The sequence below is a fragment of the Ammospiza caudacuta genome, chromosome 27 (genome assembly GCF_027887145.1).
Source record: "Ammospiza caudacuta isolate bAmmCau1 chromosome 27, bAmmCau1.pri, whole genome shotgun sequence".
Taxonomy (NCBI): Eukaryota; Metazoa; Chordata; class Aves; order Passeriformes; family Passerellidae; genus Ammospiza; species Ammospiza caudacuta.
The window spans coordinates 1,391,401-1,419,364 of record NC_080619.1 but is presented as its reverse complement, the minus strand read 5'-3'; the positions used below and the strand labels follow the sequence as shown (position 1 = coordinate 1,419,364).

Sequence of the window (27,964 nt, the reverse complement as noted above, 5' to 3'; positions counted from 1 at the left end):
CAATTTTCCATGGGATCCAAAACCTTTTGACTCTGCTATGTTCCTTCTTTTGAATGAGTTCAACTTACTTGAAAGGGATGTCAGGTTTGTCCAGGATGTGTGGAGGGTCCCACTCATGGGGACTTCACAGCCCCATCATGTCCAGCCACTGGTGTCTCAGTGGGTGGCATCCCCCTGGAGTTGTCTCCAATTTTTTGGCACAGGAGAGAGGATCTGGCTGATTCCTTCCTCTCTTCTGGGCTGTCATGCTTGTTTCCTGTGGCAGCCATGGAGGCCAGCAAGGCCTTTCTCTCAGTGCTGTAGCAATTAAAAAATAATCCCTGCTTTAGAAAAACCAACAGTCCAGATGCTCATGTGCTTAATTAGCTCCCCCAGAGGGTTTGCATCCCCAAAGCCCATCCTGGCACCAGCTTGGAGGTCCTTCCTGCATCACTGGGAAACAACAGATTCCTTTATTTTCTGAAGAATAGCCAATATATGGCTGGCTCACACCCATTCCTCACCCCCTCAGGGGTTTGTGCCATCTTGGGGCCAGATCCTGCTTCCTCCTCAAGGGAGCTCTGCCATCAGCTTGGTCTCCTCAAAAGCATCATCTCCCCTCAATCTGTATGGCTGAGTCTGTGTTTCAAGGACTGACTGACTCTCCCTGCACTGCTCAAATCCCAGGAGAGTTTGAGGAGGTAAGGCTTCTACACCCTTACGGATGCTCCCACAAGAATGGGCACCATGAGCATCACCCAAATGCACCAAATGGATGTAAAAAGCCAGGAATATGCCTGCTTCCAGTGTTTTCCATGTATACTGCCTTCTTTGAGTGGCTTTTGTGGCCATGGGCAGCCCTGCTGGAGTGGAGGTGTGAAAATAAACGTTTAAAAGTTCTTTAAAAGTTTTTAAAAGCCTTTTATGTTCAGCTCTGGATGTGGAGCCTACATTGGATATTGTGGACGTTCTTTGTCTCATGCCCGAAGCAAAACACCAGAAGTTGGAGAGCTGCACCAGCACCCCATAGCTGGAGGGATTGGGCTTGTGGTGGGAGGTGTAGTGAGCCGTGTCCAACCTCAGCGTCCGCAGCTGAACTGGGAGCTGCCTAGCTCCGTACCGCAGGGATGGATGGAGGAGGATCCAGCTGGGCTGGCTGTGCTTGGAATGAGATAACTCTGCCTGGCACCCAGAGGTGCAAGCGACGTTGTGTGGCGGGAGTACAAGGCAGCCCTTGGCTCCTCTCCCCGGCCAGGTGGGGTCCCACGCTGGCGACCCGCAGCGGGACCGGCGGCACCGCGGGCATCTCCCCCACGCCCTCCGCCCCGTACCGAGGCACTGCGGCCACCCGGGGTGTGGAGAGGGCTGCGTGGGTATCTGCTGCGGGAGCCAGCCATCCCCGAGCGTCTGCAGGGATGCCCTGGCCCGGCTGGGCTTCATTCCCGGACCCCCGGCCCCAGCGATGCGCTGCAGCGGGCGGAGCCCCCCCGGGCTGGGGCCGTGCCCCGCTCTCTCGCCGCCGCTGGGCCGGACCCCGGTCTGCTGACGCAGTGTCTGAGCCCGGCGAGCCGGCTTCAGTTTTTTTTTCTTATTTTGTAACATTTCTCCCCCCCCCTTTCCCGCTCGCGTCCCTCCTCCTCCTCCTCCTCCTCCTCCTCCTTCTCCCCCTCCCCTCGCCCCGCTCCCCGTCCGCGTTCCCGGCTCGGCAGGAGCGGCAGGAGGGGCCCGAGCGGAGCGGAGCGGGCAGCGCCGGGGATGGGGCGCGGCTCGGCGGGACCGCGGCCCGTCTGCTCCGCGCTGTGCCCCCCCCTCCGCGGCCCCCTCTGCTGCCTCCTCGGGCTCCAGCTGGTGCTCGGCGCTGCGCACCCAGGTGGGACCGCGCTCTCCCTCCCTCACTGCACTTTCCCGAGTTTTCTTACGGGGGGAAAAGGGGGGGCGAGGAGCCAAACCACGCCGAGGAGCCGGAACAGGGCTGGGGACGCCCCCCCGGCCGGGCTCCCCCGGGGCGGGGGTGGCGGGACCCCGGCGGCGGCGCGCAGGGCGGGGGGATCTGCCTCGCTCTAACGCGGATCGCATCGCTGTGGCCTATTTCCTCGCGGAATGTTTCATTTGCTTTTACTACGGTTTGTTTTACTCCATCCCTCTCCGGTCGTGGTGCCTTCCGCCGCATTTTGTTTTCTGCAGTTTGGTCGCGCCGTGTTTTCTTCCCGTCCCGCCGCGTTTTCACTCCCTTTTATCACTCTTGAGTTTAACTCCCCGCGCCAAGCGGCCACGCAGCGCCGGCCGAGGCGGCGGAAACGCTTCCGCGGCCGCTGGAGGGGCCAGGGGGGCTCCGGGCCTAGGGCGGCCCCGGCCCGCGGCGCTCCGCAGCCCCTGGCCGGCCCTTTGTCTCTCGGGGACCGCAGCTCGCCGAGCGGGAGGTTGGGAAGGGGCCGAAGGGAATTGTTGGAGCTTGCCGCCCTCTCGCATCCTGACCCACTCCCCTCTCCCGACGTGTTAATCTGATGAAAAAGATTTTCATAAAATCTTTTTTTGATCGGATCGGGGCCCGAGTGTCTATTTGCAAACTTTTTTTTTTCTTCTAGTAAGTCTTCACAATAAAATCAACGGGTTGTATTGTAGCTTTTTTTAACCTTCTGAAGGCACTACGAGCCAGACGCTGGAGGCTCCTCTTCGTGGCCCCTGGAATTGCCGTTTGAGACCCTTTTCATCCCAATACCGTCTAGCCTAGAACTAAAGAACTGCTTTTGGGACTTCCTTGAATTATTTTGGCTCTATTCAGAAAATTTTAAGATTTGAAAAGAGCAAAATTGACTACTTTTGCCCGAAAAGAACTGTAATCCCTTGGCCTATTTTGTCAGAGCACATTTAGCAAATCCAAAGCAGCCTTGGAAGTGGCAGCATAGGAACACACTGATCCCCTCTCCCATCTCCCCTTGCCCCCCCAGGGCTTTCCCCTCTCCCCTCAGTTTCACAGTGCCTGGGGTGCCTCACTCAAGGGGCAAACATGGACTCGATGACGGTGGGCAGCAATCCCAGGCAAGCAAGGGGTCGGTTCTGGCATCAGAGGAGAAGCTGCTTGGCTGGGAGATGGAGAAAGTAGGAAGCAATGGGAAAGGAGACCCCTCACCCTGGGGCACTTGGAAGAGTGGTCAGGGTTTGCTGCTGTTTGTAGACATCTCAGCTGGACTTCTCACAGCTGAATTCCTGTTAGACCTCCCCATAATTTACTTGAGGGCCGTGAATTCCTCCTTCTGTGGGCTTTTAGGGGGTTATTTCATTTCAGCCAGGTTTTGCTACCTTTACAGGCTGATTCTGGCTGTTTCATCCCAAAAAATGTCAGTGGGCTCCAAGTCTGGCAGTTGTGAGGACAGAGGCACCTCTATCCCGGCCTGGGGCGGGAGCGGTGGCGGCCGAGCCCGTGCTGGGCCTGGGCGAGGAACAAGGCGGCTTTCAGCGGCCGCCAGGGCCACGTCACTCACGCCTCGCTGGTGCTGAGCACCCCCCAGCCCCACTGTCAGCTGCTCCTGCCCTGCATCAGTCCTGTTTCTGACCTGGTGGGTGAAGGGGGCAGAGGATGGCACCAATGGAGGTGCCACATCCAGGATCCCCCAGCACCAGCCCGGATTGCAGCTCAGAGAGGATCCTTACTGGGAGTTTTGGATCAGGATGGAATAGTCCCAGGAGTTCCTTGTTCACAAGGATGCTTTCAATGGGGGCCAGCCCAGCAGACAAGCATTGATTCCCCTGGGGAGCTCTTGCTTCTTTGAGAGGTTTGTGCCAAACCCTCACCTCCGGGATAGCCAGAAAGTTGGAGCAGAGCTCTTGGCTGGAGGTTTGGGGCTCCTTGCTGGAATATCCTTCAATTCACCCATCTGTGCAGCGTTGTGTGGGCACCTGCATGCCTTCTCAGGGAAACTGAGGCAGCAGCTGCCATCCTGCCATGGCTGCAGGCAGGACAAGGTCCTTATCTCAATGCCAGGACTTGGTGCTGGATCAACTACCCACCTATCCAGTGCTCAGTGTAGGTCCTGCCATGTCAGCTGTGGGTTAGAGAGAATGCAGAAGGGACCTGGAAAGAATTTACAGCCTGTAGAGCAAACACAGCCGCCTTTCCATTAATTTGCCCCCCATTTTCCCCTTTCATAATGGAAATAGCTTGTTGCATGGCAAATGCAGTCCCAAGAAATTATATCTCGATCTTCTTCAGACTGTTTGGGAGCAGGAAAAGGGGTCAGAGCTGGAACCTGGCAGGGCACAAGGGACAGTGGAGACCTCACCTCCCCGCCATTTGCAGCCACAGCAGCACTGGGATGTGGCAGCAGGCTTGGGGATGGGGATGACAAGAGTGAAAAGAGATTTAATTTAACCTTCCGTGCAAAACTGTTCGACTGCAAATCTGTCCTCTTCCCCTAAAGCCGCCCAGCTGGTGTGGGGACCCCAGGTGGTTTCCCATGGGGAGGTGCTCCTTGACAGCGTGTGCAAAGGCGTTTTCAGGCATTGAGGTCTTGGTGATGGTTAAAGCCACGTGGCAGATTTTTCTCTCTGGTTTCATTTTCTCTCTGGCTGGATTTTGCACCTTTCCCTGCAGGCAGAGGCACTCTCTTTAAGTATTACTTCCTTAAGTATTTTCCAAGGAAACGTTTTGCCCCAAAATCAAAGCAAATGTGTGCTGAGGGTGCTGTCGTCCCTCTGTACTAAATAATTTTTTCCAGATGATAAATCCATCACAAGAGGCTCTGGTCCCATTGACTCGGTGGGTGCTTGGAGCAGGGAAGGGAAGGCTTTGGTCCAGCTCTGCCAGAGGTCCCAGTGCTGCACGATCATCATGCTCTGCTCAGTTCCATGAATGTGGCTGGATCTTGGGTGGGAGGGGGAGTGGTTGCTGCCCTCCCACCCACTCCAACCCAGCCTAAGCCAGCATTTCCTGATCGGTTGTTTAAGCAATTTGTAAAATTTGTTTCTTCACGTGCAGTGAGGAGCAGGATTTTAATTAATCTGAACTGTGCACAGCTCGCAGAGCATCAACATTTTTCTCATTCCTAAGATTGCTTGGAGCCCAAAAGAGACCCACACAGATGCTCTTGTTCTTAAAGAGCCCATCTGTAATTTCTTAAAGATTAGAAGATGATTAGTGGATTGACTTGCAAATTCCTGGGAGCACTCTTTAGTCTGGGAGCAAAGGTTTGGTGCTTTCAGGGGGCACAGAGTATTTTCCAGTATAATTTCCATGGGGAAATTATACTACTGGGGAAGGGGCCTCTGACAGAATTTTGGACACACAGCTGGGTTGATGCTGGAACTCCCAAAAGAAATGGGGATGTCTGTCTTCCTCCACTTCTCCACTGCACTTTGTGATGTCGCAATAGGGACGCATATGGGATTTTCCATGTAAAACAGCCTTGTTTGCAGGATGGTGCATAGGTGGAATGGACAGATGGAGCTTTTCCCCATTCCTCTGTCTGAATCCCGACACGGCAGCTTGGGGCTCTGTAGTAAAGGTCCCATTACCCCAATAATGGCCTGGTCTGGAAGTGCTGGGCATGAGGCAGATAAAGGGCAGCTGGTGGGAAGTTTCATGGTAAATATAATTTTAATTTAAAAATATATATGTATGTGGGACACCAGAGACTGCCCCTGGTAGTGTGAATGTTCTTAGGTTTGGTGAATAGGGGTGTCCCTGTCCAGAGACAGTGATACCACTGCTCAGGGAAGGAACATTAGGAGTGGTGCTGGAAAAACAGTAGAGAAGAAATCTATGGATCTTTCATAATTTTGGGGGGAGTTTCTTTAGTAGTTTTGAAATATTTGATAAGTCCTCTGCCAACTGTGCTGGAAGCACCTTGTCTATGAGGTGCTTGTCTATGTCAGGGCTGTCCTGCGTGTCACATCACACCACTGGGGGTCTGGGGTGCTGGTGGCTGAGGGAATGGGGACAGTCAGAGGATCTGGGACCAGAGCAGTGCTCAGGGGTGAGTGACCACTGTGTCCTGGGAGAGAGCCTTTGCCTCTCCCACTATGTTCTTGGTGGAATCCATTGCATTCCTCCATCCTGGCTGGAGCCATTCGAAGGATAGTGCTGCCTTCATGTCCCTGCATTCCTTGGGAGTCAGAACCTCTGGATGAATGCAGCTGCTGCAGGGCTGGAGCCTGGGCCAGGTCTAGGGAGAAATTGGAGAAAATTTCCATCCTTCTGTCCTTTGCTGGGTGCTGGAGGGCAGATTTTGGGGCTCTTGTCTCCCTTGTGGCCACTGCTGTGGTGAGTCCCTTGGGCTGCCAAGGGACAAGCATCCCTTCTGGAATGCATTCATTCATCTGTGACCCAGGCAGGATGTTGGGAGAATGGGCTTCTTAATGTCTGTAGAGAGGCTGAAGTGAAGTATGGGGCCCCTTTCCAAAGCCTTTGTGAGACAACAGGAGTGAGCAGGGTGGTAGGTAGCCGTCAACATTGCAGCCAAGTAAGGAGCTCATCACGTACAGCTCCTACCATACAAACAACAGCTTCTCTCTGTCTGCTGGGCCAGCCAAGAGAAGTTTCTCAGCTCCAAGTGGACATCCAGCCTCTCCATACCCTCCATAGCCAGATTATCAGAAGCTTCACTTTCTTCTTTGCAGCCAGAGGTCCTTAATTCCCTGAGGTCTGTTTTTAAAACGAAACAACAACCACCCTCTTTTATTCTGAAGCTTGGCTTGGAGCACCCAGAGCTGCTTCTGGCCCCAGCCTAGCCTCAGGGTTGTGCTGTGCTGACTGATGCTGTGGGATGTTGGGCATCATTGCTCATTTGCTACTGTAAACCTCTAATTTAGGAGTGTCAGGGGTGGGGGTTGTGTCTCCTCTCAGCTCAGGAGCAGACAGGACTGGTGCCTTTCTTGAGCCAGACATGTCCTGGGCCTGCCAGAACGGCTGCATTTCCTTCCCTTTTTTTTTTTTTTTTTTTTTTAGTCTGAAGTTCCTCTCTAAGGAGTTGCATGGAGTTACCGATGCCAGAGGCAGCTGGGGGTGAGGTAGAGCCGTGATGTCCCTCCTGCAGGCTGGGAATGCTCTCGTGTCCCATGATCGCTGGCAGCAGGGATGCTCAAGCTCTGCTGTTGGGAGCTCCCATGGGCACAGCTGATGCTTTTATCGCTGTTTCCCATTCCCAGCCCATAGAAGGATGCACAGGCTTCTTTCCTTTGGCCAAAAATTGGTGCTCTTCATGGCAGTGGCTGTGCTTTTTGCTCTTCTCCGCACCAAGACTGTAAGCATCAGCCATGCCTGCGCTGACTGCTGGAGCTGGACTTTGCTGGGAACTTCTCTCCAGCAAGGGGATTTTCCTCCAGAGGAATAATTTGTCCGGTAATATGAAATTCAAGGTGGAGTTGGGACTTTTCTGTGACCCTCAGCAGAACTGTCTGGGCATGGTCAGGGGCAGTCCTGGGGTCCTCCCCTCCCAAATGTCACTGGAAGGTGAATTGTTGGGCTGGTCTCTCCCGGTTCCAGCAGTTCCTTCTCTTCCTCAGGGCTGTGCAAGCTGGGCCCAGCTGATGCTCTGTCAGGTGAAACTCTCCTGTGTTCCATGAGCAATGATTTTTGGTTCTTTGTGGAGTCCCAAAATGGCTTGGGTTGAAAGGGTCCTTAAAGACCCAGGGGCACCTTCCACTAGTATGGACTGCTTCAAGCTCCATCCAGCCAGGCCTTGGACATTCCCAGGGGTGGGACAGTCACAGATTCTCTGGGCAACCTGTGCCAGGGCCACTCCACCCTCACAGGGAAGAATTTCTTCCCATTTAACCCTGCCCTCCTCCAGCTTAAAGCCACTGTCCTGTCACTCCAGGCCCTTGTCCAAAGTCCCTGTCCAGCTCTCCTGGAGCCCCTTTAGGCACTGGAAGGAGCTCTAAGGTCTCCCTGGAAACTTCTCCAGGCTGAACATCCCCAGCTCTTCCAGCCTGACTGTATTTTTGGTCATATTTTTCTATGTTTTTTTTAATGCCAGGGGAATTTTTCTTCTCTGCTGCTGATCTTTCCCCCATACTTGGTGCATCCCCACCATGTTTATTGTGAATGAGTTCCCAGTTCCCACAGTTTTTCACTCATCATGGCCATGTGGGTTTCAGAGCCACTGCTCACCCTTGGGCTGCAAAAATGGGCTGAAAAGATGGTGTTTTGGAGTAGGTGGCTTGGGGCTACTATGCTCTGTTTGCTGGCAGGTGAGAAACATTACATGAGGATGTTCAGGCTGAAATGGGGATTCCTTTCTTCACCTTGCAAGTGAAGGGTGGGTTTCTTGCTGTAGGACGTTACAGGTAAAACCTTTTCCTGGGCTCACAAATCCAAATGAAGGTGTTAGCAAGCACAGAGGGCTGCAGCCCCTGAGGGAGCTCATGAGTCTCAGAGTGCCAGTGGAGCCCTGTTTGCTGGCATGGCTAGGGCACCTTGTGGGCTTCAAGTTTTTGCTGCCTTTACTGGCTGGTTTGGAGCAAATCAAATCCAGCGTGTGTCTGCAGCACAGGAATCTCCAAGGGGGATCCGTCCCTGTGGCTCCAGAGGTGTTCAGCCTCCTGCACAAGCAACTTGGAGCTGTGTTTTTTGGGACATCCCACATAAAGGGGAACATTGAGTGAGAACAAGGGCAGGGAGCACCTTTCCCAGGGCAGCTGCAGGGCAGGGATGAGTTCCAGAGGTTTGCAAGGGGCTCTGGCATCACACGGTGCCATGATCACCCTCAGCAAGGAGCCAGAGAGGTGGCAGGGGCTGCCAGGGATGTGGTATCAGAGCCTGGCAGCACTGACACGTTGGGGACAGCATTGGCCTTCAGTTGTAACTGAAGCCAGAGCCCTGGAGCTGCTCCAGTCCAGGATAACTGGGACTGGGGTCCTTTTTTGAATTTGCTCCCTGCTGGTGATAGGAGGGTGACAAATGCAATGGAGCAGGGATGCTCTGGGTGTTGTGGGTGCCTGAGCTGGAATGTGTTTGGGGCTGGGTGATGCCAAGGATGCCCATCCGTGCTGTGCTGCAGGGCTTTCTCTGTCCACTGTCCTTGTGGCCTCTCTCATCCAGTGCTGCCCACAGTCCCCAAAACAGCTGAAAGTTTGTGCAGTTTTCCATATTTGCTTGAGGATGGTAAAGCTGTTGTGGAAAGGGTTGAGCTGAGTTCCTTCACTTCAGGCTTCCTGCTGGCCAAGAACTTGCTTTTTTTGAGTAAGAAGAATCTGGAGCCAGTACAGGGTGTAAAAGCTCCCTTGAGGGCTGCCTCAAAAGATGGCAGCTTCTCCATCTCTGCAGTGTTCAGCCACCAGTGCCAAGGCCAATTTCTCCTGTGGTGCTCAGGCATGAGCGCCCAGTATTTCCCACGAGGGTGAGGAGAGTGTTTCTGCTGGCAGAGCCAGTGTCCTGCTGTCAGTGACAGTTCCCCCTGTCCCCACCATCACACTGCCTTGTAGCACCAGCTGCTTTCTGTGATCCCACCAGCAGGCTGCAGGCAGCATCCCAGCGGATGCATGGCTGGAGCAAGGCACCATCCTTGATGGAATGTGTGGGATTTTGCTTTGCTTTCACAAGTCCTCCACAGAGGAGGAGGACCAGGATGCGATGGGTTAGAGCTGCTCCAAGCTGGCCCTGCTCAAAAGAGGGAGGATGCAGGAGGGAGGGACGGAGTGTGCCAATACCAGCCCTGGTTTAATTTTGGTGATTTCAGGCAGATCATGCAGCAGGATTGTGTTTTCCTTGTCCTGTACCAGAGGACAGCCCCTCTTTGGGAAGGATCTGCAGGTGTTGATGTGATTTGGTTTGCATAACTGGGGGGCGTTTGGAAAGTTCTGCATGTGTGATTTCAGGTCCACAGGTGGGTACCAAAACCTGAGGAACATCTCTGGAAGAAGTCAGCCATAGCTGTGCCATGGCTACTGAGGGGAGTGCAGGACAGCAGGTCCTGGAAAGGATGAGGACATTCCCAGTCTCTTTGGGATGCTCCTCTGGAGCCACCTCCTGCAAGGATCAGGTTTGCTCTGCAGAATACCAGCTTGGGGAAGGGAATTCATTGATCCAAACTTGCCTCCTCCCACCCAACTAAACATGTATCCTGGGGTCAGGAATGCTGAATGCTCCTTTCAGTGCCCAGGAGCTTATCCAAGCACCACTGCCAATGTCATGGATACCATGGACCCAGTCTATTCCAAATTCTGTAGAAATTAGGGAAAGAAAGGTGTATTTTTGATGAAACACCGCTTTGCTGCCTTGTGTTGAGCTCATGCAGGTCATCCCCCCCGCAGTGCACAGTGAGCAGTTTTGCTGGAAGAGCTGAGGGGGATGCCAGGGCTGAGCTGGTGCTGGAGCTTTCCCATTCCTCCATGGCCCAGCTGACCCTGGGGACACACTGCTGGCCTCTCCTGCCTTCTGTGAGCCAATGGGCTGAGCTGCTTGCGGCATGCAGGGGCTGCCCAAATCCCATAGCCTATAATTTCCTGCCTCCCGCTCTTCTCTTTTTAGAGTAAAATGGTATTTTGTGCTTCTCTGGCCCCGGGCCTGCCCCCTCCAGTCTGGATGGCTTCCTTGAATGTGGTGCCACTGCAGGACCACTGGTGAGTGTGGCCGTTGCATGGTGCTGCCAGCCCCACTGTGGCACTGAGCACCTTGACACCGATTCCCGAGCTGCTCCAGGGCTTTTCCAACCTGGTATTAAGTTTTTCTTGAAAGACAGGGCTCACAGATGTCCTGTTGCTGTTGCTGTCTGTGGTGATGCTCATAGTAGAGCAGCTTTTCTGTTCTAAGGAGCAAAGCACTAGTGTTTGGCTCCTTGCAGAGGAGCCACTGTGGTATCAGGCCCCAGGGAGGCCTCATCCTTCTCCAGTGGGTCACAGCACTGATGCTGCATCACCCAAACCCGCTTATAGACCCCCACAGCCCTGGTGCTGGAGGGGCTTCACTGCCCTCTCTTTAGGTGGGAAGGGGAAAGCAATGGTGTAGGTGTGGGAGAAGGTGTTTGGTGGGAGAAGAGTTGATCTCCCACTGTCCAGGTCGGGATCAGGCCAGTTCCAGCTGGAGAAACACCAGCACCAGCTTAAGGAGCCTGAGCTTCGGCCAGCCAGAATCAGCCCTGTCTAGATTTTTGCTTCTTTTCTCACTTGCCATGATTTTAAAAATATTTTCAGTGAAATGAAATGTTTCATTAACATGAAATAAATAAATTAATTAAATAAAATTTAATTTTATTAAATTAATTAAATATTAAATAAATATTTAAAATTAAATAAAGCCCTGCAAACAAGCTTCACGTTTGTTCATTTGACATAATCAAAAAAATGTCATCTGGGCTGGGGAAGGGGCCTCTGACAGAATTTTGGACACAAAGCTGGGTCGATGCTGGAACTCCCAGAAGAAATGGAAATGTCTGTCTTCCTCCACTTCTTTTTTCCTCTCATACACAGAGCAGAAAAGTTCTGTGAATCAAGATGTTTGTTGCTTGAATGTGCAGGAGCTGTCTGTAACAACTGAGCTGGGCCAGGGTGAGGTTGTGGGGAAATAGGAAATGAAAACCTTTTCAGCGCAAAGAATTCATACAATGGCAAAAAAACAAAGCAAACCAAAGCTAAATATAGTGGGGCCCGTGAGTTCACTTGGACTTCTGGTGAATGTTTGTGGTGGAAAAAAAGTTGGTGTTTTATAACAAAGAACAACAAAAGTGCTGATGTTGATGTGGTGCTTTAGGAGGATTCTTGCTGGGGTGTTGGGATAAGAAGAGACAGTGACAAGCCCTAAGGTGGCTTTTTAGCTTAGAAACATTCATTTGAAGAAATAAAGTGTCTTTTAAACTTGACACATCAGCTGGAGCAGCATGTCCCAGCCTAATGTCTGGGATTTACTGGTTTGTGCAGGTTTTGGGATAAAGTCACATGGTGGGGGTCAGGGAATTTTCTTGGGGAATCATGGTTGGCCTGTGGCAGCAGGCAGGACTGTGGAATGTGTGTGGAGTTAGGGTTGATCTCAGCCTGCCTTCCCTCATCGGCTGCACCTCTGTCTGCTGGCAGCAATTCCCCTCACTTGGCTTCCGCCTCCCAGTGCATGGGCTGGGATTCCAAAGGGTCCTGACATGACATTTTGTATTTGCTGGGACTGGGGCTGTGCAGGCACTTTCCTTCACAGGATGGGAGACCTTCCCCAGCAGTTCCTGTTTGCTCCATAGTTTTTAGCAGGTCCCCAGACACACATCACAGCAGTGATGGATGCGCTATTTCCTTGCTCTGTTTTTCTCCGCCTGGAGCAGATGGGTGGTGTGAAGCCATTGGCTTCTCAGCACTGGCAGCGTGGCAATGCCTGGGAATGCTGCAGCCAACTGCTGCCCATGGGAGGTCAGTTTTGAGCAGCTCTAGCAATGCAGTTAGTGTGGGTGAGCACTTTGTGCTGGGTCCCATGCCCAGGAGCCACCCTTGGTGATGCCACAGTAGATACAGACACCCACCTGTGTCACTCTGCCCGCAGCCCACCAGCGGGAATAGACATTGGGGCAAACCCTGATTCAGTGCTGAAGGGAAGTGGTGGTCCCCAGCATGCCAGGTGCTGTGCCCAGGGATGCATGCCAAAACTTGCTTTGCACAGAGCCAGAATGTCCTGTCAAGAGTCAGGGCCATGCGTGGCACATATTGAATCTCACCCCTCAATGCTTTCACCCTTTCCGTTTGTTCTCTCCCCAGACTCCAAAGTCTTTCTCATCTACAACACGGGCACGCAGGGCTGCCTGGAGACCAAGGACTCGCTGGTGCGACTGGCCAAGGGCTGCAACGCCAGTTCCACAGCCCAGCAGTGGAAATGGGTCTCCCGAAATCGCCTCTTCAATGTGGGGGTCATGCAGTGCCTGGGAGTATCATGGCATGGCACCAATGCCACAGCAGGGCTGCACCTCTTGGCCACCTATGAGTGTGACCGTGAGTCAGTCAACATGCGCTGGAGCTGCCGTGGGCTTGGGGAGCAGCTCTCGCAGCATCTAGGTGCCCGCCTGGGCAATTCCTCCCTGGACAGGGGGGACCAGGTGCATGGCTCACAGTGGAGGACGTACGGCACCGAGGAAGATCTGTGCTCCATGTCCTACTCTGGTAATGCCTCCTTGGGCACTGGTGTTTTCCTGTAACTCAAACCAACCCCAAAATGTGAGCTGAGGCTGTGGTGCTGCAGCAACTGGGTCCTGCCTGGGAAGTTCAGTCCCAGCTTGTTGGGGCTGCAGAACCAGGCAGAATCAGGGCGATGGGGAGTGGGAAGCCTCCGGGCACTGCACAGCCCCCCACACTCAGCCAACCTGCACCCCTCACCCCAAATCTCCCTCCAGCCCCCATAGACACATCCTCAAGCAAGGCCTCCTCTTTTCTCTCAGAGATTTACACCATCCAGGGCAACTCCCATGGGAAGCCCTGCACCATCCCCTTCAAGTACGACAACCAGTGGTTTCACGAGTGCACCAGCACAGGACGGGAGGATGGGCACCTCTGGTGTGCCACCACCCAGGACTATGGCAAGGATGAGCGGTGGGGCTTCTGCCCCATAAAGAGTAAGTAGGGGGACACATCCCATGGAAAAAAGCAAAAACCCCAAATCCCCTCTTAGGGACTTCCAGGCTTCTCATCTCCCCCTGTGAGCAGTCTGCAGTGCCAGAGCAGCATGTTGTTGGGGTTTATTGGGTTATTGAGGATTTTCTTGTGTCTGTGTTGGGTGCTCACCCTGCTCATCCCCACAGGCAATGACTGTGAGACCTTTTGGGACAAGGACCACCTCACAAACAGCTGCTACCAGTTCAACTTCCAGTCCACCCTGTCATGGCAGGAAGCCTGGAATAGCTGTGAGCAGCAAGGGGCCAACCTGCTGAGCATCACAGAGATCCATGAGCAGACCTACATCAACGGTGAGATTCTGGCAGCCTATCTGTGTACTCCTCATCTGGAGCAGAGCCGATGGCAATGTGGGCATTGCCACTGCCAGTTTGCTCTGCTTGCCCCACGTTTGAGGGGGTGACAAGCTGAGGACTGAGCTGGGCTGGGGGACTGAGTCTGCCCTGCTGGCTGTGTTGGCTACAGGTCTGTTGACTGGGTACAGCTCCACGCTCTGGATTGGCCTGAATGACCTGGACATCAATGGAGGCTGGCAGTGGTCGGACAACTCACCCCTCAAGTACCTCAACTGGGAGAATGGTGAGACAGGGGAGGTTGTGGTGGTGATGGGGCTTGAGGAACACCCAGTGATCACCAGAGGTAGCTCCATGGCAAGGGAGGTGGCCCAGGCTGCTGCAGGGACAGAGAGCCCCAGGGGCCTGTGTAACAGCCTGGGATCTCTGTGGAGCTGGAGCAGGGACACAGGGTGCTAAGGGGGAATTGGCCCTCTGCAAACACTCGTTGACCCTGTGGATAACGTGGATTGTCATTCCTTGTTTGGTGAGTTGCTGCATCCCTGCTTAGTGCTGGAGTGTGGCTGAGGAATGGTTCCCAGCTGCAGACACCCATCCCTAACCCTGGGGTACTCAGAGGGAAGAGGGCCCATTGATCATGCCTGGTGCCATCACCCAAAGGCATTTGGGGGAAAACAGTGATACTCTTGGAGGAGGTTTGAGGACAGGTGGGAGAAGTTCAGGTCTGGTATTTTGACCCATTGACTGCTGTTGACATTTCCAGGTAAAACAGTGACCCTTTGCGTTCTTGTTTATTGAGGCACTATAAATAATCCTGGGCACTATAAATAATCCTGGGGTCATGTCTTCGTCATGCAAAATAACAAAATAAAAGGGGTTTTAATGGTGTTGAAGCCGGGAGAGCTGCATTGGTGGCTCTGTCCTGACTCCTCCTTATCCTCAGTAGCCTGTCCCCTCCTTATCCCATTCTCCAGACCAGCCCGACAACCCCAGTGAGGAGAACTGCGGGGTGATTCGCACCGAGTCGTCCGGGGGATGGCAGAACCGCGACTGTGGCATCGCCCTCCCCTACGTCTGCAAGAAGAAGCCCAACGCCACGGCCGACCCCTTCCTGGCGGGTGAGCAGAGGGTGACCAGCACTGGGAATGGGCCAGCTCCATAACCCATCTGGTGCTCCCACCTCAGCATGATCGGGGGATGCCGCCCATATAGGTGCCCCTGGTATCCTCAGCTTGCTGGTGTCCTAAGTGTGCAGAGCAAGGCTTGAGCTCCCTAGATTTAGGAAAAGTCATCCCCAAGGAACATTTCCAAGAAGTGCTTTATGCCATTCCAGGTTGTGTGGTAAGGGAGGGATGGAGAGCAGCTTGTCCCCGTGGCCCCCAGGGGAGGGGATGCTCTCTCTCTGTCCTTATTCCTCTGCAGACAGAAGGGATTTTATTTTCTCCCTGGAGCTCTGAAGACACCATTCCTACATCTTGCACTGCCTATTATATTTTGGCCGTGGCTTTCCCACTGCGGCTTTGGCTTCGTCTGCTGAGCACCCGTAGGACTGTGGTCCTTTCCCTGCCAAGGAGAGGGCTGGATAGCTGGGCAGGAACCCTCAGGCTGCTTTGTGTCCTGCCAGACTCGTGGTCAGAGGTGAAGGTGGACTGTGAGCCCAGCTGGCAGCCCTTCCAGTCCAACTGCTACCGGCTGGTAGGAGAGAAGAAGAGCTGGCAGGAGGCAAAGAAGACCTGCCTGCGGAGTGGGGGTGATTTGGTCAGCATCCACACGCTCTCTGAGCTGGAATTTGTCACCAAGGAGATCAAGCAAGGTAAGAGGAGCTTTCTGTGCCAGCAGCCCCTTTCCTGTCTTATGGGGTCCATGGAAAAGTCCCTGGATATGCTGGAGGCTGCAGAGTTGACTTTGTGCTTGTGCAGGGAGCAGAGGTCCCAGGCTGGCAGGTGCTGTGTTCCTTGGAGGAGCCCATAATCTGGGTGCATCCTCCATCCAGCAAATGTAAAAGCTGTTCCCAGAGTAGGCAGTGCTAAGTCAAAACTACACAGCTGCAGCTGGGAATAGTGCTAGTCCCAGCTAGTTAATGTAGGAAAAGATGGAGAAAAAAATCCTGCTGGACTTGCTGGAGGAGGCCAGCAAGGAGGTATAGGAGAGTGGAGGAAGGAGAGGAAATACTACTGCCCCCAGGCTGGGAGCAGACTGGGATGTGCTGGAAAGGAATGGTTGAAAACCAGTAGTTCACTGGACCTGAGCTTGCAGTTCTGGACTTGTACTCCCATACTGCTAGCCCCTCTCCCATACTGCTAGTCCCTCTCTGAAAGCTGCAGGCAAATGTCCCTGTGTTTCCCACTCTGGGGGTCCATGTCCTTGTAATTTCCTACTCCAGGGGTCCATCCTTGCAGGCAGGAGCTGCCCTCTCCTGTCCACTGGTACAAGGAGTTCAGAGCTGAGCCCTGAGTGGGTTTTGGCAGGTGCTGGTGCAGAGACCAGTTCCATCATGAGGGCTGAGGTCATGGGGGGTCTGCACAGGGTCAGCTAGGGGGAGCGAACTTCACTCCCTCCCTTCCTGTCCCGGCAGATGTGGAGGAGCTCTGGATTGGCCTAAATGACCTCAAGCTGCAAATGAACTTTGAGTGGTCAGATGGGACACCTGTGAGGTTCACGTACTGGCACCCCTTTGAGCCTAACAATTTCCGTGACAGCCTGGAGGACTGTGTTACCATCTGGGGACCGGTGAGAGCCCGGAGGGGATGGGGGGTTATCCTGCACCTCTGCAGGGAGCACTGCAGCATGCTCATTGCTGAGGAAGGCATTCCTCAGGGAGTGTCTCCAGCTGGGTTCAGCTAGCTCATCTGAGCCATTGGGATGGGAGGAATCTATCTCATCATCGTTGGGGATTTGGTGTAGGGGAGTAAAGTCTTTGGACCCAGTGTAGAGATGAAGGGACGGGGACATTCCCCAGGCTGTCAGATGGGCTCACTGCCACTTTTTTTACCATCCTGCAGGAAGGGAGGTGGAATGACAGCCCGTGTAACCAGACCCTGCCCTCCATCTGCAAAAAGCCTGGTCGGGTGAGCCAGGAGAAGGAGGAGGATGACCACGGGTGCCGAAAGGTGAGGGGCACATGGGACAGCAGTAGTTCTGGCTGCTCCATGGTTCTGCATGGTGCTTGAGGCTTCAAGGGGACCTTTCCCTAAAACCATTTAGGGGAGCCCTGATGAGCAGCACCCAGAGCAGCTGGTGTGTGCCTGAGAACTGCTGAGCTGGAGCAGTCTGGGGCTGCTGAGCCTCTCGCTGCCATGGTAGAGGAGTCCATGGGAAGAAATTGGGACACAAAACACATGCGTCTGGGCACATTGTCCAAGACTCTTCCCCATCAGGCAGCCTTGGCTGCCAGCAGGGATGTTCATTTTATCCCCCCTTCCCTCTCTTTGTGCTAAAACACAGGAGCATGTGGGAACCTGGCAGGATGGAGGTGGCTGCCAGCCCTACGCCTTGACAAGATGGCAGGTTGCCTCCTCCGGGCAGGGCATGGGCATTTTGGGGACACTAAACCAGCAGATTCTCACTCAGCCTGTGCCCTGCCTCGGTTTCCCGAGCCGTTGCACAGGGCTGAAGCCAGCCTGTTCCCACGCTTGCTGGGAAGTGGTTTTTGTGGTTCTCTGCAAAGCCTCCAAGGACTGAGTCTGGCAGCAGCGTGGCTCTTGAACCTCTCCCAGCCTTTCAGAGCTGGCCGGCATGCTTGTGCCCTGGCTAGCAAGCAGCCGCTCCAGGCCAACTCCCAGAGGTGCTGCTGGGCTCCTCCCGTGTCCCAGCCCCATTTCAAGCAGCTGCTTGGCTGTGCCAGAGCTTGGGGGAGCACAGCAGCCAGGAGAGCTGCCATGCAGAGCCAGATTTGAGGGCAGCCAGACGTGGCTGGAAGAGCCTCCATGTCCACAGGTACTATGGATGAGACACTCAGTGGCAGAGTTCTGCTACCATGTATCTGCGTGTCCCCAAAGCGGTCCTGAGGACTCCCTGTTGAGATTTAACTCCCTCCTGGTTCTCCAGCCTCAGTCTTAGCTTGGCCTTGGGTGCCCAGCAGAGATGCACTGGGAAATGAACTGTGAGGGATAAATGAACCAATGCAAGGGACAAATGAACCAAGAACCATCCTTCCTCTACTTACTCATTCTCAATGAGGACTTTTGCCACTCAGAGGCAGAAGCTGGTGGAGAGGAGGCACATCTTGCTCAGGCATTCGGTTCTATCCACTCCAGCCACTGCGCTGGTTTTTCATGGTGGCCTTGCTGCTTTTTCCCCCTTTAAAAAATCTCCTTTATTTCAGGAACAGCCTTAAAAAGGAAGCAATGAAGTATAGAGGTTTGGGCAATGGAAAGGCAGATCAGGAGGGATGTGGGGGCACACTGGAGCTGAAAGCTGGAGGCAGCACTTGGGGTTGGGGATCCTGTCCTGGTCCTCTTTTAGATCACAGGGACTAGTTGTGGTGCTGTATGTGGGAGTGCACCCTTGGGGTATTAGGGGTGCTGAGGCTGGTGCTGGTTGGGGACCCATCTGGGGACCTTGCATTGTCCCAGGACAGGCCTCCTTTCTTGGTTGCTCAGTTGCATCTATGCTATTCCGGAGGGACCCAGCTTATGAGTCTGTACCTGGATTTGCCAGCTTCAGAGAAAGGCTGTAGGAGCAGGAACTTGGAGGCAAAACTGGGATTTGCGGTTGTTTTCATTTCCCAAAGCTGCTCTCCTGCTTCCTTCCCCACTGTGCTGATGACACTGCACTGATGACACATATGGCATGTGCCCCCACTGCCTTCCAATGCCCAGGGGACTCAGGAGTAGAACCCTAGTGATGCTTTCCCCTTCCAGGGGGTCCATGAGCCTGGAGCCACTTGGTTCCTTGGCTGAGCCACTTCACCCTTGTGAAGGGTGTGTGTCCCCTCTTGCAGATGAGTCCCCATGTCCCTCCTGACTCTGCCACCACCGCTGCCACCCCCAGGGCCACCCTGCTCCCTGCTCTGGCAGAAAACAGACAGTATTGTGTCTCCAACCCCGGAGAGACTCCAACATCAACAAGGCAGGGGATTAAAGCTGGCTGCGGTGGTACTTGCTTTGGACTCAGTCCTGCAGTGTAAAGAGGAGGATTGTGTTCCCCTGCCTGCTCCCTGGCCGGGGCTTGATGCGGGCAGGGAGAGCTGTTGCCCCAGCTTTGAAGCTGCCTGGGTGTTTATTTTCCCTTGTAGCCATGTCGTCTGAGGCCAGGGGCTTGTTGAAGCTCAAAGCTGAGCGGGGTCAAGCTGGGGCAGCTGGGGGCAGGAGACCTCCCAGGAGAAGGCAGAGGTGGTGGTGGGGAACTTGGGATGTTGCTCTCGTGCCCTGGGATTGCTCCCATCCTTCTGGGGAGGTCCAGGTGGGCAGTGGTGGATGTTCCCTGTCACCCGTCCCCAGGGCTGGAAGTGGCACAGCCCATCCTGCTTCTGGCTGGGTGAGGACCGTGTCCCCTACAGTGACGCCCGCAAGACATGCTCTGACTACAGCTCCACGCTGGTTACCATCACCAACAGGTCAGTGCCATGCCAGTGGTAGTGGGTTTGCCCCAAAACAAGCCCTGCAAGGAAGTGACTTCCAAGGGCTGGAGCATCATGGGCAGCTCAGTGTCTCGGTGGACGATCCCACTCTCACTGTCCCTTCAGGTTCGAGCAGGCATATGTGAGCAGTCTCATCTATGGCTGGGATGGGGAGTATTTTTGGACAGCTCTGCAGGACATCAATGAGACAGGCGCATTCCACTGGCTGAGTGGTGATGAGGTGACGTACACTCACTGGAACCGCAACCAGCCCGGTAAGGGATGGGGGTGGGATGAGGACTCCCCCTTCATGGAGGGCAGGGCTGGCACTGCCCTCCAGAACAGTCCAACTCTAAGGCTGGCATCTCCCCTGCTCTTGTGAGCACTCCAGGTTACAACAAGGGTGGCTGCGTGGCCCTGGCCACCGGCAGCTCCATGGGGCTGTGGGAGGTGAAGAACTGCAGCACCTTCAAGGCCAAGTACATCTGTCGACAGAACTTGGGCACCCCAGTCAATCCTGAACTGCCCAGTCCTTTCCCCACACCCAGCCTCACTGCCACCTGCCCCCCAGGATGGAGCTCCGACCCCAAACTACGTCACTGCTACAAGGTGAAGGGTGGTTGGGCAGGTTGGTGTGGGGATGCACATTCCTCCCCTGTGCAGGGGAATGAAGGGGCACATTTTGGAGCTTGCAAGAGGCACTCCACAACCCTGGCTGGGGCTGGATGGCACCACTGTGTCCTGGGACACGGCTGCCTGCAGGTTGGAACAGGGCTCTGCTCCTGTTCTGCTGTTGAGCCTCCCATGCTGTGGGTTTTTGCTTTCTCAGGTATTCAACTTCGAAAAGCTGCAAGAGAAGAAGACGTGGATCGCTGCACAGGAATTCTGCCGGGAGCTGGGAGCCCAGCTGCTTAGCCTAGGCAGCTATGAGGAGGAGCATTTTGTTGCCAACACCCTCAACAAGATTTTTGGGTGAGAGGCTGGGGGCATCAGCGTGTGTCCCACTGCTGGTGTGTGCTTGCCACAAGCCCACAGCCCTCCTGGTGGTCTAGCACATGTGAGTGGATGGATGGATGGACGGATGGATGGATGGATGGATCTCTCTGAGCACAGACCAGTGTACAGAAGGTGCATCAGTTGGTGTGGCTAATGTGGGAGATGCACAGGAAGTTCAGTGTAATTTGGGGATGGAGCTTGGGTTTAAAGCAGCTCCAGTCCTGAGATGTCATGCCTGTTATCCCAATTCCTATCTTCAGGTATGTGGGGATGGCAGGCTTTGAAAACAAACAGAAAAAGCCTTGATTATAAATATATATTTGTAGAGAAGTATAAACCCCTCTGGTTTGAAGGAGGTTGTGTACTCACATGTGCCCCTGGGTCCCCACAGGGAGTCAGAACCGGAGCTCCATGAGCAGCACTGGTTCTGGATTGGCCTGAACCGACGGGACCCTGCTGGGGACCAGAGCTGGAGGTGGAGCGACGGCCTGGGGGTGAGTCCAGGGGGCATTTGAGTTGTGGGAGGGACGAATCTGGTGCTGGTGGAAAGGACCAACACTGCCCATCTCTCTCAACCCCCAGTTTTTCTACCACAACTTCGACCGCAGCAACTATGATGATGATGACATCCGGAGCTGCACAGTGCTGGATCTGGCCTCCCTGCAGTGGATGCCGATGCAGTGTGAAGCCCAGCTGGACTGGATCTGCAAACTGCCCAAAGGTACTGGCAAAGGGGTCCCCAAAACCATCAGCTGTGACTGACCTGGAGGAGCATGGGCTGTAGGGTGGCAGAATCCTTAGGAGGAGGGAGGGTGATTCCTAATTCAGGGACTGGGACAGGTACTGTCACTTCTGGGGGAATTCAGGAGGGGCATCCTGCCGTTGTAGCCCATGAATGGTTTGCAGAGAAGCATCCATGGGAGCATCCCAGCCTGCACCCCACTGACACCTTCTCTTGCCCTTTCTCCAGGTGCCGATGTGAAGGAGCCAGAGATCACAACCCAAGGTGTGTTAGCCACAGCCTTTTGACACGGTCACAGAATATTTTGAGTTGGAAAGGACCCACAAGGACTATTGAGTCCAGCTCCTGGCCCTGCACCCCAGCAATCCTACCCTGTGCTTGAGAGTGTTGTCCAAATACTCCTTGAGCTCTGGCAGCCGTGGAGCCATTGTTACTGTCCTGGGGAGCCTGATCAGTGCCTGACCACTCACTGAGGGAAGAACCTTTTCCTGATATCCAACCTCAATGTCTCCTGGCTCAACTTCAGGTCATGCATAGACCACCTGATGTCTTCAATGGATGTCTGCTGCAGTGTTATTAAGAGGATGGATCCTGGGCAGGGTTGTGGGAGGGAGGGGAATCCAGGCATCTCACTGCAGCTCCATTGCAGGAGAGGGACAAAAGCAGAGCAGCCCAATAGACAGAGATGTGGATGTCCTGTCAGGGTGACCATGGCAGGGGTGTCAGCTTCAGTGTAAGGTCTGGTCTGTGCCTGCAGGCAGCAAAGAGTGGGTGAAGTACCAGGAAGCCGAGTACAAGTTCTTTGAACACCACTCAACATGGCTGCAGGCAAAGCGCATCTGCAGCTGGTTCCAGGCTGAGCTGACGTCAGTGCACAGCAAGGCCGAGCTGCACTTCCTGGGCCAGAACCTGAAGAAGGTACCAAGGGGACAGGAACTTCCCAGGGCACCAGTGGCCATGGGCTCTGCTACCTTGTGGGTGCTCTTCCTTGCCTTCTTTCACCCTTTTCTGGAGGGACCATATTTGGGGGTGCTAGGCTTTGCTGGGGTCATGATGGGTTTGTGTGGTGGCTGGTCCTGATGCCTGGGGGTGGGTTTGGGGCTTAGCAAAGTGATGTTTTTTGACTTGCTTTTGCAAGCTGGGGAAGGGTGTCTGATCCCCATGGCAGCCTCAGTTGCCCCCAAAGACTCTCCAGTCCCTGAAGGGCACTGATATGTCCTCTCTGGGCGTGCAGTTCTCCAGGGGCCAGGAGCAGCACTGGTGGATTGGGCTGCACACCTACGAGAACGACGGGAGGTTCAAGTAAGTCACAGCCACTGTATCGCTGGACATCCCTACCCTACAGTGCCCATGACATCCCCATACCACTATGTCCCTGCACAGTGCTGTTCCCACATCTCAGAGTGCTGTGACTCAGCAGCTGCATCTTGGGTCTCATCCTGGGGTGCTGGGCTGGAGATTCCTCACCCAAGAGGGTAGTGGTGGAAAAAGCTCCCAGTTAGGGCATTCAAGTGGTCCCATTCACCAAGTCACTGCTCATCCTCCTGATGCTGTTCCAGGTGGTCTGATGGATCCCTCCTCAACTTTGTCTCTTGGGCACCAGGCAAGCCTCGGCCCATCAGCAAGGACAGGAAGTGTGTGTACATGACAGCCAGCCGAGGTGAGGGCAGGGCAGGGCTCCACATGGGGCTCTGAGTGGCTGGGGCACTGGTACCAGTGCAGAGGGGCTTCATGCCCAGCCTGTCCCTTCCAACAGAGGACTGGGGGGACCAGAAGTGCATGACAGCACTTCCTTACATCTGCAAGCGAAGCAACGCGACAGCTGTGAAGCCTTCCCTCTTTCCGGTACCTGCTGCCACAAGTGGGGGCTGTCCCCAAGGCTGGCTGCCCTTCCTCAGCAAGGTACCAGTGGAGGGAGAGGGGACAGCAGGATGGGAAAGGGGATGGCAGGATGGAGAGGTGACAGCTTCTTCCCAGTCTTCCACCAGCCCTGCGGAGCCACAGAGAGAGTGGCTGCAAAATGGCAGGATGGAGATGCCTGCACATGTTTTGTGGGGAGTGCTGGGGGGTGCATTTACAGGGATGCTGGGAGACATGCTATGGGATGGTGAAGGTGAGGTGTGTGCACAGGTTTGCCAGGATAGATGTGGAAGGGCAGAGGGGTTGGGGGGTGGCCTGCATGAGGGTGTGAAGGGGAGAAGGACCATTGTGGCAGAATGGGGCTGCAGAGGGTGGCTGAGTGGGGAGGGTGCAGGGCTCAGGACTGGGGTCAGCTGCATCTCCTGGCCCATCCTGTGCCCCTGCGTCTGCAGTGTTTCAGCTTCAATGGCCACAACAAAGGCGAGATAGTGAAGTGGCCAGAGGCGAAGCAGTTGTGTGAGAGCCAGGGCGCCATCCTGGCCACCATTGCCAGCCCCCTGGAGCAGGGTAGGTCTCTGCCCCACCACCCCACCAGGGTTCTATTTGCCAGTGGTGGTCCTCAGCCTCTGACCTGTCATTTGCAGCCTTCATCACTTCCATGCTGCCCAACATCTCCTTGGACCTCTGGATTGGCCTGCACGATGCCCAGGGGGAGTTCCAGTGGGTGGAGGGGGAACCGCTGCGGCACGTGAGCTGGGCACCTGGAGAGCCCTCAGGCTGCAGCTCCTCCAGCCCCAATGACAAGCTGGTGAGGGAGATTCCCCATAGCACCCCCTTCCCTCAGGAAGGTCCCACAGTGCCAGGCCCAGCCTTGGAAAAGGAAAGATTTAGTGGGCTGGGGTGGCTCTCCAAGGGCAGTGCAGGATGCAGCCCTGCAGGGTGGGGGTTTCTGGCATGGGAATCTCTGCTGTGTGGGACAACAGTGCTAGGAGCAGTGCTGACCTTGTGGTTTGGCTGTGCAGACCAACTGTGTTGTGGTGTGGCATGGCTCACCCCCCCTCTTCACGGGACGTTGGGATGACCGGAGCTGCCTGGAGGAGAAACACGGCTATGTCTGCCAGCGGAGCATAGGTAGGAGGGGGATGAGGGGACAGCCCCAGCTCTCTTGGCTGAGGAGCTGTCACTGCCACCCTGGTGCCCCATGCTGTGATGGGACTGGGGAACCTGGGGCAATGGGTTTAGCTTGAGGAGACGGACTTAACTTAGGTGGGTGGGTCTCTGATCCCAGCCTTTTGTGGGACAGCCCCAAACCTGTGCACACCAACCTGGCTCAGTGTGTCCCCACAGGGACATGCATCCTGGTGGACAGCTCCTAGGTGGGGATGGTGCTAGGATGTCACTGCTTGTTGTTCCTGAGGATGTCCCTCTGTCCTTCCCAGTTGCACCAGGATGTTGCCAGGTGCAACCAGCACAATACTGCTAGGGGCAGACTGGCCTGGGTAGGGATGGACCAAAGGGTGACCCACCTGGGATGCAGGAACATCCTCCATGCCCTCTGACCATGTCTCTTTTCTCCTCCAGACCTGGCCCTGAGCCCTGCGCAGGCACCATTCCCCCCTTCTCCTACTGGCACCCTCTTTTACCACAACAGCACTTACCGCATCCTGCAGAAACCCCTCAGGTGGCACGAGGCGCTGCTGCTTTGCGAGACCCTCAATGCCACCCTGGCAACCATCTCCAACCCTTACAGCCAGGCCTTCCTCACACAGGCCGTCAGCAGCCTGCAGGCTCCGCTCTGGATTGGGTTGGCCAATGATGAGGTGAGGGAAGGGGGCAGGCACCTGGGGCACGGGTCCCCAAAGGGATCACAGCAGCCTCCCAGCACCTCCTCCCTGTGGTGTTCCAGGGAGGCCGGAGCTACTCGTGGCTGACGGAGGAGAATCTCATCTACACCAACTGGCAGGACGGGGAGCCCCAACAGATCACTGGCTGCTCCTACATGGACACGGACGGGAGCTGGCGCACAGCTGGCTGTGACACCAGGCTGCAGGGGGGCATCTGTCAGTTCCAAACAGGTGCTGGCCAGCGGCCTGGGGTAGTCTGGGTGGGGTGTGACCAAGGGATGGAGACGGCATCCCACCAGGGACCTTCTGGAACATGTCCTTGTGGGTCTTGTGCTCTGGGACCCCAACATCCTGTGCCCCACCACACCTTTAATATACCATGTGCTTCCCAGGTCACCCCCGCACGCACAAGTGGACCTATAGTGGCAGCTGTCCCAAATCGCTGGAGGACTCGTCCTGGATCCCCTTCCGGGATCACTGCTACACCTTCCACATGGAGATCACTCTTGGGCAGAAGGATGCCATGAAGAGGTGCCAGAAAGGTATGAGGGAGCTGGGGTGGTAAAGGAGGGTGATGCTTCCTTGGAAATGGAAAAGAGTTGGATCCCCAGGATGCTTGTGGGTGCAGCAGAGCCCCCTTGTCCCTGTGCCCCTGTCCAGCCTTGGTCAGCCATCATCTCCTTGCTGTTCCCTGTTAGGGTTCCCCAGTCGTCATGTGGTTCATGGGTGGGTCCTGAACTTTGTCCTGTTGGGCACTGCTGCTCCCTAACTCTATCCTCTCAGTTCTGGGCTTCTCCGTGACAGTCTTCCCTCTGCAGTTGGCGGCACAGTGTTGTCCATCCAGGATGAAATGGAGAATGTCTTTGTGTGGGAGCATCTCCAGGCGTACGAGGGCCTTTCCAAGGGGGCCTGGCTGGGCATGACCTTCAACCCTAAAGGTACAAAGGAAGGAATGAGGTTTGAGATATTCCCTCAGGCACCTCCATGAACTCCCACCAAGTCTGTGGTGAACAGAGGAAGCCCTTGGTGGCACCAGTGAGGAGGGCTCATACCATAGTGTGACCAGGCACACTAGTGTCTCAGGCTGTGCTGGACATACTGCGTGTGCCCTCCTCTGGCTCGGTGGGATAGGAAACCCAAAGCCTTCTTCAAGGCACTGGAGCCTGCAGATTCAGGAAGGTGCGCTGTAGCCCCTGGTCCTCCTCATCACACCACCTCACCATAGAATCACAGAATCATGGGATGGTTTGGGTTGGAAGAGACCTTAAGGCCAATCCAGTCTCACCCCCTGCCATGGACAGGCCCACCTTCTACTAGACCAGGCTTCCCAGAGCCCTGTCACACTTCCTTGTACTTTCTGAACTGGAGCAAAGGTGGGGTGTCCTCTTCAGCTTCCTTAAGCCTAATTTTCCCATTTTCCAGGTGGCACCTTGGTTTGGCATGACAACAGTGCTGTGAACTACTCCAACTGGGGCCAGCACGACACGGGGCCCAGCATGCTTAGCCAGAACAGCTGCTACTGGATCCAGAGCAGCAACGGCGTGTGGCGTTTAGGCTCCTGCACAAACATAACCATGGGGGTCATTTGCAAGATCCCCCGAGGTACGGCCCCCTCTGCTGCTTGAGGCTTCTGGGCTGATGTAGGGTGAGCTAGGGGTCTGGGCAGGATGGTGCACAGCAGAACTGTCACAGTGGCAGCACCAACCACATGTTTTCAGTAATTCCAGTGCAGGGGCTTGTATGGGTTGGTGTTGGAGTTTACAGGTCTCCATTGGGCTCAGTGATGGGCTGCGCCCAATGTGTCTCATTGGCTGCGTCAGCTCCTTGGGGCGGGATGAGGCCGGTGGGACAGTGGTAGAGCAGAGCCAGAGGACCAGCCCAGCTATTCATCACCTGTTGCCCGTGTGGTGCAGCACTGGGAGCAGTGCAGAGTGTGGGTCCAGAGTTGCTGGTTGTGGGAAGATGGGAGGGTGTCGTGGGTATGCACTCACCTGTCTGTGTTGCCATTGCAGTGGAGGAGAGCAGCTTTTCCAGGGCAGGTGAGTAGCACCATCAGCCTGGGCATAGTACTGGGACTGGAAACGAGGACTGGGAGCCTGTGCCACATCCTGACTTATGTAAATAATGAAAGGAATGGGGTTTACCGGTGGGGAATGCCATTCCCAAGTGACTTTGGCCTTGACTTAGGACTTCTCAGCAGCAGGAGCCATCATTTCATGAAGGTGTGTGTCTGCCCAGCTGCTTGCCAGACTCTCCTTCCAGTGCCCACACTGCCTGGTCAGTCAGGGGGATGGCCAGCATGTTTGCTGGTAGGATCCCAAAGATCCATCCCAGGCAGCTGCTAAATGTTCATACACACCACAAAAGACCCAGGGAGTCTGCCCAGCCCCAGGAGGTCTGCCCAGAGCAAGATGTCCACAAAACACCAAAGCAGATTGGCAGAGTCACAGAATATGCTGAGCTGGAAGGGACCCACCAGGATCAAGGATCATTGAGTCCAGCTCTTTAAGTGAATGACCCATACGGAAATCAAATCCACAACCTTGGTGTTATTAGCATCATGCTTAACCAACTGAGCTAATCTCATTCCAGTCCTGTCCTGCTCTCCAGGGCAGTGGTCAGCCCCAAGACTGCCAGAGCTCAGGAAGTGTTTGGTCAGCACTCTCAGGCACAGGGCTGGATTCTTGGGGTGTCCTGTGCAGGTCCAGGAGTTGGACTTGGTGACCTTTGTGGGTTCCTTCCAACTCGGGACATTCTATGATTAAATCACCCTGTCCAGAAACACAGGTTTAGCTGGAGCCCCACCAGCCTCAGCCTCTCCTGCAGGCTGAGCAGGGAACAGGAGCCATCTGTCTGCCTCTCAACAGCCTTTTCCTCCCTGCAGCTCTGCCAGAGAACACAACAACCATCGCAGTGGTTGTGCTGTCGACACTGGCACTGTGCACCGTGCTGGGGGTCGTTGTCTTCCTGTACAAGCGCCGACAGGGCGCAGAGCGGGGCGCCTTCGAGAGCGCTCGCTACAGCCGCACCACCTCCAACCCCAGTGAATCTGCTGAGAAGAACATCCTGGTGTCAGACATGGAGATGAACGAGCAGCAAGACTAATGGCAGAGGGGAC

General features: G+C 55.0%; 1 protein-coding gene across 2 annotated transcripts; it reads left to right on the top strand.

The window, feature by feature from the left end:
- The first annotated feature begins 1,676 nt into the window (after window positions 1-1,676).
- MRC2 (mannose receptor C type 2) lies at window positions 1,677-27,964 on the top strand. 2 transcript variants are annotated; one of them, XM_058820465.1, is made up of 30 exons: window positions 1,677-1,849; window positions 12,646-13,044; window positions 13,320-13,493; window positions 13,680-13,844; window positions 14,017-14,130; window positions 14,819-14,962; window positions 15,469-15,657; window positions 16,420-16,574; window positions 16,847-16,954; window positions 19,286-19,401; window positions 19,531-19,679; window positions 19,796-20,013; window positions 20,234-20,376; window positions 20,792-20,894; window positions 20,983-21,121; window positions 21,371-21,406; window positions 21,900-22,060; window positions 22,377-22,444; window positions 22,702-22,802; window positions 22,899-23,044; window positions 23,455-23,569; window positions 23,647-23,810; window positions 24,025-24,133; window positions 24,584-24,822; window positions 24,909-25,077; window positions 25,239-25,388; window positions 25,665-25,784; window positions 26,269-26,448; window positions 26,859-26,885; window positions 27,731-27,964. In XM_058820465.1, exons 1-30 carry the CDS (start codon window positions 1,735-1,737, stop codon window positions 27,949-27,951), a joined length of 4,437 nt encoding a protein of 1,478 aa, XP_058676448.1. In that variant the 5' UTR covers window positions 1,677-1,734; the 3' UTR covers window positions 27,952-27,964. The 2 variants fall into 2 exon arrangements, with proteins under 2 accessions (XP_058676448.1, XP_058676447.1); XM_058820464.1 differs by lacking the exon at window positions 1,677-1,849 and having other exon boundaries at window positions 12,327-13,044.